The sequence below is a fragment of the Salvelinus namaycush genome, unplaced genomic scaffold (assembly GCF_016432855.1).
Source record: "Salvelinus namaycush isolate Seneca unplaced genomic scaffold, SaNama_1.0 Scaffold559, whole genome shotgun sequence".
NCBI lineage: Eukaryota > Metazoa > Chordata > Actinopteri > Salmoniformes > Salmonidae > Salvelinus > Salvelinus namaycush.
In genome coordinates, this window is record NW_024061263.1 from 30,292 (window position 1) to 44,220 (window position 13,929).

The window sequence follows — 13,929 nt, forward strand, 5'->3', positions numbered from 1 at the left end:
CTACTGGGCTGGTCTCTAGTCTGACTACTGGGCTGGTCTCTAGTCTGACTACTGGGCTGGTCTCTAGTCTGACTACTGGGCTGGTCTCTAGTCTTACTACTGGGCTGGTCTCTAGTCTTACTACTGGGCTGGTCTCTAGTCTTACTACTGGGCTGGTCTCTAGTCTTACTACTGGGCTGGTCTCTAGTCTTACTACTGGGCTGGTCTCTAGTCTTACTACTGGGCTGGTCTCTAGTCTTACTACTGGGCTGGTCTCTAGTCTTACTGCTGGGCTGGTCTCTAGTCTTACTGCTGGGCTGGTCTCTAGTCTTACTACTGGGCTGGTCTCTAGTCTTACTACTGGGCTGGTCTCTAGTCTTACTACTGGGCTGGTCTCTAGTCTTACTACTGGGCTGGTCTCTAGTCTTACTGCTGGGCTGGTCTCTAGTCTTACTACTGGGCTGGTCTCTAGTCTTACTACTGGGCTGGTCTCTAGTCTTACTACTGGGCTGGTCTCTAGTCTTACTACTGGGCTGGTCTCTAGTCTTACTACTGGGCTGGTCTCTAGTCTTTCTACTGGGCTACAGCGAGAGCTGCTCTGGAAATATCATCAGGGATGTGATTTAGGAGTCTCATTCATTTATTCACTCTCAGGTTTTCCTTTGGACTTTTACAGTTGTCCTGTAAATGTATCCATTAAACTATACATACACTCATATTCAGTCTTTGAGAAAGAAGATTGCTGTAATGATTGAATATTCTTGTCACACTAGTATGAACTAGTTGTTAACAATAACCTCAGAGTTTCTGAAGCAGAAATATACTACTATTCTGTATCAACCTAATCAAAGTGTCGGAGACACAATCCGGGTGAATCGGTGAGGGATACAGCTTCTCTATCGATGTGTTTTGTTCTATTGATTGTTCTTGATTGATAGTGTGTTTTATACAGCTCTTCCCTTTAAGACTGGCTCGTTCCCTTCCAGCCTACACTACCCAGAGACCCCTAGAATACCTTTCTACTGGTCTTCTCTTCTGTTCGTTCTATTTTTTTTTCTCTGTTCATTACCCTGAAGAAGCTGTGATTTGCTTACAAAGAGCTTGTAGCCAATCAGACACGCACCATGGAACTCTATTCTCAACCAATGGTTGCTGTTGTAATATTTGCATACAGGTGGCTCGACCAATCCCGTGGCACTACAGGAGCAATGTCTGCGTGTCTGGCCTATGGGCAGAGATGACGGTGTGCATATGATTAGCATGTGCTTATGGAAGGTGTTTAGTATTGATACAGTATGTGGTGACAGTTGTCAACTTGCGCCGTGGACCTGCTGGTTGAACTCTTCGATCCTCTCTGGAGGGAATACTATCTCTGTAGCACAACATGCCGAAAAGGAAGGTGAGTCGGGCTGTTTTTAAACCGATACTAGTTGTGAATGTAGTGTATGTTGTATTCGAGAGAGGATAGCGCTGTGTCGCTGCCTACCATTGGTTCTATTTAGCGACGCCCGAGCCGGAACATTTCCGGTTAGAACGGTTCAGTTGTGACCGTTTGGTCGGGTGGGGAGTCTAAAGAGGATGCGCTGGACATGTCAGCATTCCTCCGTGTTATTCGGTGTGTTTTATGTCGAAGCCCCTGCTTTCCGTGACCGGTGTGTTGGACGCTGTTCCCTCCCTGCCTGTAAACCCACACCAGAAAGTGCACTTCTCGCGCTCCGGAATGTCACCCATTCAGCCGGTAGGGATGAGTGCCACACTGTCGCAGCTTTAAAGTGACCGCTTTATCCCGTAGTGACTGCGCGTTAGTGTGTCCGTTTCACCGATGGGCTTAATCTGTGTATGAAGGAGGGATGTCTGCCTTCATTTATTTTGTAGTATGATAAAACAATTTTACAGCGACACCCTCTTCTTCCTCCCTCTCTCTGTCGCCTTTCAGACCCATATATAACCACACTAACATTCAAAACCTACAGAGACAGAGCGAGGGGAGAACAGAGAGAGGAGAGAGATGGGGGCTGGTTATAGACAGTAGTTAAGAGCGCAGCAATAGCCTATCAAAACAGCCTGCGCTGCGGTGCGTTGTATTAGGGAACACACAGGGTCGGGGTATTGATATAGAAGTGGGCTGTTTTACAACCTACAGAGCGAGAAAGAGGGGCAGTGACAGGGATGGAGGTCATCAATACATCGTTCTCTGAGGCGTTTGCCTGTTTTACTGAGAGGAAGACCATAGATGGGCTGCTGCCTACCTGTCTCCACACCTGCCTAGCTGCCTACCTACCTAACATAAACTCGCCCCATTCCGTGCAAATGTGCGCAACCGCAACATTCATACGAGGCTACAAAGAAAACTAATGGGACTGTAGCGACTGTGTTGACTTCAAAATCGGGGGTGTGAACTAGGTTTCTATTCAAGCGTTGATCGACATGGTAATGGATATATAGTATTGGAGAAAAGTTGAAAAAACGGACTCTCCGTTACATCGTGACGTGTCATGTCGTAAAGTACAGCACGGTAAAGCAACTATTTCTGTCTTACAATCTCTCTCCACCAGGTGTAGCACTTCTCTCAGCGTTTAAAAACAAGAAATGGACAGTGACGGGGTAAGGGGGGATACCTAGTCATTTTTTGCGTCATCATTGCATGCGATCATCATTCTCAAAGCCGCTGTTTACTTCTAAGATCAGTTTAGCACCGCCCTAAAAACCCGATTCAAATTCGACACAAACCTTCAAATGGGTATGTAATGACACATTATATAAAAGCTTTATAGTGTTTTATTTACATTTGAGGCGATAATGTGATAAGTTGGACAGTTCGAGGGGAAAAAAGCAGTTTTCCCACACGACATCTCTCCTATCACGCATTAGTTTCGCTTCCCCACCCGCCATTTTTTTAAAGACCCAACGGAGCTCATTGCCTTGTTGAATTATGCAGAAACAGGCAGCGTTTAGGTCATGTAATTGATTCTGTTGGAAAGGGGGAAAATTGTGCTTTATAATGGTATTGACATTACAGTTGATCTGGAAGTATTACGTTTTTGGGGCGCTAAAATAAGGTCAATTGTATGGACCAAGGCGATGTACAAAAGTGAGTGAGTTTACGTTACCTGCCGAGCTGCCTACCTACCTGCCTGCCGAGCTGCCTACACACCTGCCTAGCTGTTTACCTAGCTACCTACCTACCTACCTACCTGCCTAGCTGTCTTCATGTCTACCTGCCTACACACCATCCTACCTGCCTACACACCAGCCTACCTGCCTACACACCAGCCTACCTGTTAACACACCTGCCTAGCTACCTACCTACCCGCCTAGCTGTCTTCATGCCTACCTGTCTAGCTGTCTACCTGCCTACACACCTGCCTAGCTACCTACCTACCTGCCTAGCTGTCTTCATGCCTACCTGTCTAGCTGTCTACCTGGCTACACACTAGCCTACCTGCCTACACACCTGCCTAGCTGTCTGTCTAGACACCTGCCTAGCTGTCTACCTGCCTAGCTCGCTACTTGCCTACCTGTCTACACACCTGCCTAGCTACCTACCTACTTACCTGCCTAGCTGTCTACCTACCTGCCTGCCTAGCTGTCTACCTGTCTCCACACCTGCCTAGCTGTCTACCTAGCTAGCTGTCTACACACCCGCCTGCCTAGCTGTCTACACACCAGCCTACCTGCCTACACCGCTGCCTACACACCTGCCTGCCGAGCTGTCTACCTATCTACCTGCCAAGCTGTCTAGCTGCCTACACACCTGCCTAGACACCTGCCTAGCTGTCTGCCTACCTGCCTACCTGTCACCACACCCGCCTACCTGCTTACACACCTGCCTACCTGCCTACACAGCTGCCTACACACCTGCCTGCCAAGCTGTCTACCTATCTTCCTGCCGAGCTGCCTACACACCTGTCTACACACCTGCCTAGCTGTCTACCTACACACCTGCCTAGCTGTCTACCTGCCTGTCTAGCTGTCTACCTACCTGCCTACCTAGCTGTCTACCTACCTAGCTGCCTAGCTGTCTCCACACCTGCCTAGCTAGCTGTCTCCACACCTGCCTTGCTGTCTACCTACCTACCTGTATAGCTGCCTAGCTGGCTACACACCTGCCTAGCTGGCTACACACCTGCCTAGCTGTCTGCCTAGCTGGCTACACACCTGCCTAGCTGTCTGCCTAGCTGGCTACACACCTGCCTAGCTGTCTGCCTAGCTGGCTACACACCTGCCTAGCTGTCTGCCTAGCTGGCTACACACCTGCCTAGCTGTCTACACACCTGCCTAGCTGTCTACACACCTGCCTAGCTGTCTACACACCTGCCTAGCTGTCTACACACCTGCCTAGCTGTCTGCCTAGCTGACTGCCTAGCTGGCTACACACCTGCCTAGCTGGCTACACACCTGCCTAGCTGGCTACACACCAGCCTACCTGCCTAGCTGTCTGCCTAGCTGTCTACGCACCTGCCTAGCTGTCTACGCACCTGCCTAGCTGTCTACACACCTGCCTAGCTGGCTACATACCTGCCTAGCTGTCTACTAGGGCTGGGTGGTCTACTGTATTTTAGTATATCTGTATTGATGCACGGACCAGTTTGGGTTTATACTTTACCTTCTATAATGGCATTTCAATGTTTGGTTTGTTAAATGTGATACGGCGTGTATGACGTCCATTTTTATAGTTTACTTCGCTACTTGAGTCATCTCTCTCCTTGCCGCTGTCCACACTGATCTAGCCCCACCCCCTGTCACTCAAGAAGCTCATTTGTTGTTCCTCGACCAGGAGACCGTTGTGTTCAGTCTACATGGTCAACATCGCTCATTTGTTGTTCCTCGACCAGGAGACCGTTGTGTTCAGTCTACATGGTCAACATCGCTCATTTGTTGTTCCTCGACCAGGAGACCGTTGTGTTCGGTCTGTTCCTCGACCAGGAGACCGTTGTGTTCGGTCTGTTCCTCGACCAGGAGACCCTTGTGTTCGGTCTGTTCCTCGACCAGGAGACCCTTGTGTTCGGTCTGTTCCTCGACCAGGAGACCCTTGTGTTCGGTCTGTTCCTCGACCAGGAGACCCTTGTGTTCGGTCTGTTCCTCGACCAGGAGACCCTTGTGTTCGGTCTGTTCCTCGACCAGGAGACCCTTGTGTTCGGTCTGTTCCTCGACCAGGAGACCCTTGTGTTCGGTCTGTTCCTCGACCAGGAGACCCTTGTGTTCGGTCTGTTCCTCGACCAGGAGACCCTTGTGTTCGGTCTGTTCCTCGACCAGGAGACCCTTGTGTTCGGTCTGTTCCTCGACCAGGAGACCCTTGTGTTCGGTCTGTTCCTCGACCAGGAGACCCTTGTGTTCGGTCTGTTCCTCGACCAGGAGACCCTTGTGTTCGGTCTGTTCCTCGACCAGGAGACCCTTGTGTTCGGTCTGTTCCTCGACCAGGAGACCCTTGTGTTCGGTCTGTTCCTCGACCAGGAGACCCTTGTGTTCGGTCTGTTCCTCGACCAGGAGACCCTTGTGTTCGGTCTGTTCCTCGACCAGGAGACCCTTGTGTTCGGTCTGTTCCTCGACCAGGAGACCCTTGTGTTCGGTCTGTTCCTCGACCAGGAGACCCTTGTGTTCGGTCTGTTCCTCGACCAGGAGACCCTTGTGTTCGGTCTGTTCCTCGACCAGGAGACCCTTGTGTTCGGTCTGTTCCTCGACCAGGAGACCCTTGTGTTCGGTCTGTTCCTCGACCAGGAGACCCTTGTGTTCGGTCTGTTCCTCGACCAGGAGACCCTTGTGTTCGGTCTGTTCCTCGACCAGGAGACCCTTGTGTTCGGTCTGTTCCTCGACCAGGAGACCCTTGTGTTCGGTCTGTTCCTCGACCAGGAGACCCTTGTGTTCAGTCTACATGGTCAACGTCGCTCATTTGTTGTTCCTCGACCATTGTTGTTGTGTTCAGTCTGCGTTGTCAACATCGCACATGTAACAGTGTTGATGACGACAATGCTGTTTTCACTTTGCGTTCGGAAAGTTTTCAGACCTGTTGACTTTTTCCACATTTTGAATACAGCCTTATTCTAAAACGGATTCAATTGTTGTTTTTTTCACCTCGTCAATCTACACACAATACCCCATAATGACAAAAGTTTTTTAAACATTTTTTCTCATTTTATATATAAAAAAAAAATCTCACATTTACATAGTGTTCAGACACTTTAAGTACTTTGTTGAAGCACCTTAGGCAGCGATTACAGCCTTTTGCAGCGGCTCTTCTTGGGTATGACGCTACAAGCTTGGCACACCTGTACTTGGGGAGTTTGTCCCATTCTTCTCTGCAGATCCTCTCAAGCTCTGTCAGGTTGGATGGGGAGAGTTGCTGCACAGCTATTTTCAGGTCTCTCCAGAGATGTTCGATCAGGTTCAAGTCCGGGCTCTGGCTGGGCTACTCAAGGACATTCAGAGACTTGTACCGAAGCCACTCCTGCGTTGTCTTGGCTGTGTGCTTAGGGTCGTTGTCCTGTTGGAAGGTGAAGCTTGGCACCAGTCTGAGGTCCTGAGTGCTCTGGAGCAGGTTTTCATCAATGATCTCTCTGTACTTTGCTCTGTTCATCTTTCCCTCGATCCTGACTAGTCTCCCAGTCCCTGCCTGTGAAAAACATCCCCACAGCATGATGCTGCCACCACCATGCTTCACTGTAGGGATGGTGCCAGGTTTCCTCCAGACGTGACGCTTGGCATTCTTGCCAAAGAGTTCAATCTTGGTTTCATCAGACCAGAGAATCGTGTTTCTCATGGTCTGAGAGTGCTTTAGGTGCCTTTTGGCAAACTCCAAGCGGGCTGTCATGTGCCTTTTACTGAGGAGTGGCTTCCGTCTGGCCATTCTACCATAAAGGCGTGATTGGCAGAGTGCTGCAGAGATGGTTGTCCTTCTGGAAGGTTCTCCAATCTCCACAGAGGAACTCTGGAGTTCTGTCAGAGTGACCATCAGGATCATGGTCAACTCCCTGACCAAGGACCTTCTCCCCCAATTGCTCAGTTTGGCCGGGCGGCCAACTCTAGGAGGAGTCTTGGTGGTTCCAAACTTCTTCCATTTAAAAATGGAGGCCACTGTGTTCTTGGGGACCTTCAATGCTACAGAATTTTTTTGGTTCCCTTCCCCGGATCTGTTCCTCGACACAATCCTGTCTCGGAGCTCTACAGACAATTCCTTTGACCTCATGGCCTGGTTTCCAAATCATGTCAAATCAATTGGATTTACTACATGTGGACTCCGATCAAGTTGTAGAAACATCTGAAGGATGATCAATGGAAACAGGATGCACCTGAGCTACATTTTGAGTCTCACAGCAAAGGGTCTGAATACTTAGTGGGGCAAAAAAGTATTTAGTCAGCCACCAATTGTGCACGTTCTCCCACTTAAAAAGATGAGAGAGGCCTGTAATTTTCATCATAGGTACACTTCAACTATGACAGACAAAATGAGAAGAAAAAAAATCCAGAAAATCACATTGTAGGATTTTTAATGAATTTATTTGCAAATGATGGTGGAAAATAAGTATTTGGTCAATAACAAAAGTTTCTCAATACTTTGTTATATACCCTTTGTTGGCAATGACAGAGGTCAAACGTTTTTTGTAAGTCTTCACAAGGTTTTCACACACTGTTGCTGGTATTTTGGCCCATTCCTCCATGCAGATCTCCTCTAGAGCAGTGATCTTTTGGGGCTGTTACTGGGCAACACGGACTTTCAACTCCCTCCAAAGATTTTCTATGGGGTTGAGATCTGGAGACTGGCTAGGCCACTCCAGGACCTTGAAATTCTTCTTACGAAGCCACTCCTTCGTTGCCCGGGCGGTGTGTTTGGGATCATTGTCATGCTGAAAGACCCAGCCACGTTTCATCTTCAATGCCCTTGCTGATGGAAGGAGGTTTTCACTCAATCTCACGATACATGGCCCCATTCATTCTTTCCTTTACACGGATCAGTCGTCCTGGACCCTTTGCAGAAAAACAGCCCCAAAGCATGATGTTTCCACCCCCATGCTTCACAGTAGGTATGGTGTTCTTTGGATGCAACTCAGCATTCTTTGTCCTCCAAACACGACGAGTTGAGTTTTTACCAAAAAGTTAAATTTTGGTTTCATCTGACCATATGACATTCTCCCAATCTTCTTCTGGATCATCCAAATGCTCTCTAGCGAACTTCAGACGGGCCTGGACATGTACTGGCTTAAGCAGGGATACACGTCTGGCACTGCAGGATTTGAGTCCCTGGCGGCGTAGTGTGTTACTGATGGTAGGCTTTGTTACTTTGGTCCCAGATCTCTGCAGGTCATTCACTAGGTCCCCCCGTGTGGTTCTGGGATTTTTGCTCACCGTTCTTGTGATAATTTTGACCCCACGGGGTGAGATCTTGCGTGGAGCCCCAGATCGAGGGAGATTATCAGTGGTCTTGTATGTCTTCCATTTCCTAATAATTGCTCCCACAGTTGATTTCTTCAAACCAAGCTGCTTACCTATTGCAGATTCAGTCTTCCCAGCCTGGTGCAGGTCTACAATTTTGTTTCTGGTGTCCTTTGACAGCTCTTTGGTCTTGGCCATGGTGGAGTTTTGGAGTGTGACTTTGAGGTTGTGGACAGGTGTCTTTTATACTGATAACAAGTTCGAACAGGTGCCATTAATACAGGTAACGAGTGGAGGACAGAGGAGCCTCTTAAAGAAGAAGTTACAGGTCTGTGAGAGCCAGAAATCTTGCTTGTTTGTAGGTGACCAAATACTTATTTTCCACCATAATTTGCAAATAAATTCATTAAAAATCCTACAATGTGTTTTTCTGGATTTTTTTCCCTCATTTTGTCTGTCATAGTTGAAGTGTACCTATGATGAAAATTACAGGCCTGTCATCTTTGTAAGTGGGAGAACTTGCACAATTGGTGGCTGACTAAATACTTTTTTGCCCCACTGTATGTAAATATGGTATTTCTGTTTTTTTATTTGTAATAAATGTGCACAAATTTCAAAAAACCTGTTTTCACTTTGTCATAATGGGGTATTGTGTGTAGATTGCTAAGGAAAATGTGTATTTAACCTCTACAGGATCGGTGACCGCGGGACGGTTGCGCTAACGTAGCCTAATGTGTTTAGCATGAGGTTGTAAGTAACAAGAAAATTGCCCAGGACACATCTGATATGGGCAGAAAGATTAAATTCTTGTTAATCTAACTACACTATAACTGCACAATTTCCAGTGAAATAATACCATGCTGTTGTTGGAGGAGAGTGCACAGTTATGTATTAATAAACCAAATAGGCACATTTGGGCAGTCTTGACACAACATTTTGAACTGAAATGCAATGATTCATTGAATCAGTCTAAAACTTTGCGCATAAACTGCCTCCATCTAGTGGCCAAAATCTAAAATGTGTTTAACCTGGAATATTACATTTTGGCCTTTCTTTTGCATTTCAAAGATGGGAAAAAAAAAAAAAAAAAATTCTTTGTATTATCTTTTACCAGATCTAATGTGTTATATTCCCCTACATTAATTTCACATTTCCACAAACTTCAAAGTGTTTCCTTTCAAATGGTATCAATAATATGCGTATCCCTGCTTCAGGTACTGAGCTACAGGCAGTTGGATTTTGGTATGTCATTTTAGGTGAAAATTGGGGGGAAAAAAGAAAAAAAAGATCCTTATTAATCAATTTTAGAACAAGGCAAGGTAACATAACAATGTGGAAGAAGGGAAGGAGTCTGAATACTTTCTGAATACTCTATAAATCCACTATATAATTACATTATTAGTTTGTGTTTCTTACATCTGCAAAACACCTAGTTTGTCCTTTTCTTAGCAAGTTGGGCCTAAATCTTGTTAGCTGCTAATTGCTCATTTCTAATAGCTAATGCTAATGGCTACCTGGCTAATAAATACATAGCAAACATATCATATCATATCATATCATATTTATACAGCCTGATAATACCAATGACGGTGTAGATCTGCATGTTTTTTTTGTTCAACAGTATTTTCCAAATCAAAAATGAAATATGCAAAGCAAGAATATGTAATAGAATATGTTAGCTACATGAAGTAGCTAAGGGAACATTCAATGTAGCCAAAGATTATAGGGTAGGTTCCTACCCTGTCACTGTCACGCCCTGGCCTTAGTATTCTTTGTTTTCTTAATTATTTTAGTTAGGTCAGGGTGTGACATGGGGAATGTATGTGTTTTTTGTAGTGTCTAGGGTGGTTGTAAGGTTTAGGGGGTTTATTAGAGTAGTTGGGTTTATGTTTAGTATAGTAGTCTAGCTGTGTCTATGGTTGAGTGTAGGTATCTAGGAAAGTCTATGGTTGCCTGAATTGGGTCTCAATTAGAGACAGCTGGTTATTGTTGTCTCTGATTGGGAGCCATATTTAAGGCAACCATAGGCTTTAGCTGTTTGTGGGGGAATTGTCTATGTGGAAGTGTTTTGTGTCAGCACTGATGTTTGTATAGCTTCACGGTCGTCTGTTTTGTTTGTTGTTTTGTTTTTTCCTTCTTTAAAATAAAAGATGTACTTTCCACGCGCTGCGCCTTGGTCCTCTCTCAGTCCCGTTGACGATCGTGACAGTCACAGTAACTCCTCTCTGCCATTTTAATTTGTTGTCATGTCAAACTGTATTTAAAGTTCCCACTATTATATTCTGACTATAGAATTAAAATAATTCCAACAGTTCACCCAATTGTTTTTTTCTCTAAATCGCAAGTCAAATCGCAATTGCAACATTTGGTTAAAAATAAGGCCTAGATTTTGTTGTTGCCCATATCGTGCAGCCCTACATGGCAGTGTGGAAATTCTCAAATTAGTGCAGGATAAAAATGCACAAATGTATTTTTGGCACGCGCTCCAGCAGGTATATCTCACTGGCATCCCCAAAGCCAACACCTCCTTTGGCTGCCTTTCCTTCCAGCTCGCTGCTGCCAATGACTGGAACGAATTGCAAAAAAAAATCGCTGAAGCTGGAGACTTACATTTCCCTCACTAACTTTAAACATCAGCTATCTGAGCAGCTAACCGATCGCTGCAGCTGTACATAGCCCATCTGTAAATCGCCGACCCAATCTACCTATCTCATCCCCATATTGTTTGTTTTTTTACTTTTCTGATCTTTTGCACACCAGTATCACTACTTACACCATAATCTGCTCAATTATCACTCCAGTGTTAATTTGCTAAATTGTAATTACTTTGCTACTATGGCCTATTTATTGCCTTACCACCTCATGCCATTTGCACACACTGTATATAGACTTTCTTTTTTCTATTGTGTTATTGACTGTACGCTAGTTTATTCCATGTGTAACTCTGTGTCACACTGCTTTGCTTTATCTTGACCAGGTCGCAGTTGTAAATGAGAACTTGTTCTCCACTAGCTTACCTGGTTAAATAAAGGTGTTCTCCACTAGCCTACCTGGTTAAATAAAGGTGTTCTCCACTAGCTTACCTGGTTAAATAAAGGTGTTCTCCACTAGCCTACCTGGTTAAATAAAGGTGTTCTCCACTAGCTTACCTGGTTAAATAAAGGTGTTCTCCACTAGCCTACCTGGTTAAATAAAGGTGTTCTCCACTAGCCTACCTGGTTAAATAAAGGTGTTCTCCACTAGCCTACCTGGTTAAATAAAGGTGTTCTCCACTAGCCTACCTGGTTAAATAAAGGTGTTCTCCACTAGCCTACCTGGTTAAATAAAGGTGTTCTCCACTAGCCTACCTGGTTAAATAAAGGTGTTCTCCACTAGCCTACCTGGTTAAATAAAGGTGTTCTCCACTAGCCTACCTGGTTAAATAAAGGTGTTCTCCACTAGCCTACCTGGTTAAATAAAGGTGTTCTCCACTAGCCTACCTGGTTAAATAAAGGTGTTCTCCACTAGCCTACCTGGTTAAATAAAGGTGTTCTCCACTAGCCTACCTGGTTAAATAAAGGTGTTCTCCACTAGCCTACCTGGTTAAATAAAGGTGTTCTCCACTAGCCTACCTGGTTAAATAAAGGTGTTCTCCACTAGCCTACCTGGTTAAATAAAGGTGTTCTCCACTAGCCTACCTGGTTAAATAAAGGTGTTCTCCACTAGCCTACCTGGTTAAATAAAGGTGTTCTCCACTAGCTTACCTGGTTAAATAAAGGTGTTCTCCACTAGCCTACCTGGTTAAATAAAGGTGTTCTCCACTAGCCTACCTGGTTAAATAAAGGTGTTCTCCACTAGCCTACCTGGTTAAATAAAGGTGTTCTCCACTAGCTTACCTGGTTAAATAAAGGTGTTCTCCACTAGCCTACCTGGTTAAATAAAGGTGTTCTCCACTAGCCTACCTGGTTAAATAAAGGTGTTCTCCACTAGCCTACCTGGTTAAATAAAGGTGTTCTCCACTAGCCTACCTGGTTAAATAAAGGTGTTCTCCACTAGCTTACCTGGTTAAATAAAGGTGTTCTCCACTAGCCTACCTGGTTAAATAAAGGTGTTCTCCACTAGCCTACCTGGTTAAATAAAGGTGTTCTCCACTAGCCTACCTGGTTAAATAAAGGTGTTCTCCACTAGCCTACCTGGTTAAATAAAGGTGTTCTCCACTAGCCTACCTGGTTAAATAAAGGTGTTCTCCACTAGCTTACCTGGTTAAATAAAGGTGTTCTCCACTAGCTTACCTGGTTAAATAAAGGTGTTCTCCACTAGCTTACCTGGTTAAATAAAGGTGTTCTCCACTAGCCTACCTGGTTAAATAAAGGTGTTCTCCACTAGCTTACCTGGTTAAATAAAGGTGTTCTCCACTAGCCTACCTGGTTAAATAAAGGTGTTCTCAACTAGCCTACCTGGTTAAATAAAGGTGAAAATAAAAAAGGTTGAATTGAACAGTATAAACCAATCAGAATGGAGTAAGACCCATTACTCGGAATATATGTGTTGCCACCCTAGGGTCACAACTCATGAAGCACAATTAGAACTTTCATTATTCAAAAACATAAATTACCATCATTCTGTCCAATTTTTTTCTTTGTGACATCAGGGTGAAACGGTACATATATTCGTATTGAACCATTCGGTACAGGGTCCACGGTGAACTGCGACCCGAACAATACATGAATCATATTATAGCTAGGAAAATATATATATTTCATTGTATAATTAAAAAAATATATATATATATATATATATATATATATATATATATTATTGCATAAACCAATGGCGTATAAATGACCGTGGGATAAATATCCACGTAGCAAGTTGTCTGCAGCTCATCAGTTATTTCACGTCAGCGAGAACAGAGCTGAGAGACCGTCGTAGCAGCAAACATTTCAGTTTCCCTGTAAACTATAACGGTTTGCCAACAAGTGGTGGATTAAACTTCTACTACATGTTCATTGCTGATCGCCTATTCGAGGCAATACGAGTAACATGACTACTCATTTGCGCCGACATCACCCCCAAAGTGCCAATCGGTGGGACTAGGTGAAAAAATGAAAGGGAAACCACTTCTCTTCACAGCCTTCAGGCAACGACATGCGGCTCCTGCTCACGTTATTAATCTACATCTCAAAAAGCAATGTCAGTGAATCCAATCTCTCACCTCCTAGCAAAGGTCAGGAAGGTGGTGTCCTTCTCTAATAATAGATCAGGAAGGTGGTGTCCTTCTCTAATAATAGATCAGGAAGGTGGTGTCCTTCTCTAATAATAGATCAGGAAGGTGGTGTCCTTCTTTCATTAAAGATCAGGAAGGTGGTGTCCTTCTCTAATAATGGATCAGGAAGGTGGTGTCCTTCTCTAATAATGGATCAGGAAGGTGGTGTCCTTCTCTAATAATGGATCAGGAAGGTGGTGTCCTTCTCTAATAATGGATCAGGAAGGTGGTGTCCGTCTCTAATAATGGATCAGGAAGGTGGTGTCCGTCTCTAATAATGGATCCGGAAGGTGGTGTCCTTCTCTAATAATAGATCCGGAAGGTGGTGTCCTTCTCTA

General features: G+C 45.0%; 1 protein-coding gene across 2 annotated transcripts in view; it reads left to right on the plus strand.

The window, feature by feature from the left end:
* Positions 1-1,284: 1,284 nt before the first annotated feature.
* The window catches only part of LOC120041849 (high mobility group nucleosome-binding domain-containing protein 3-like), a 40,370-nt gene continuing 27,725 nt past the window's right edge, over positions 1,285-13,929 (plus strand). For both annotated transcript variants that reach the window (XM_038986716.1, XM_038986717.1), the window contains exon 1: positions 1,285-1,378. In XM_038986716.1, coding sequence (XP_038842644.1) covers positions 1,364-1,378 — 15 coding nt within the window. In that variant the 5' untranslated portion in view covers positions 1,285-1,363. The remainder of the gene's footprint in view (positions 1,379-13,929) is intronic.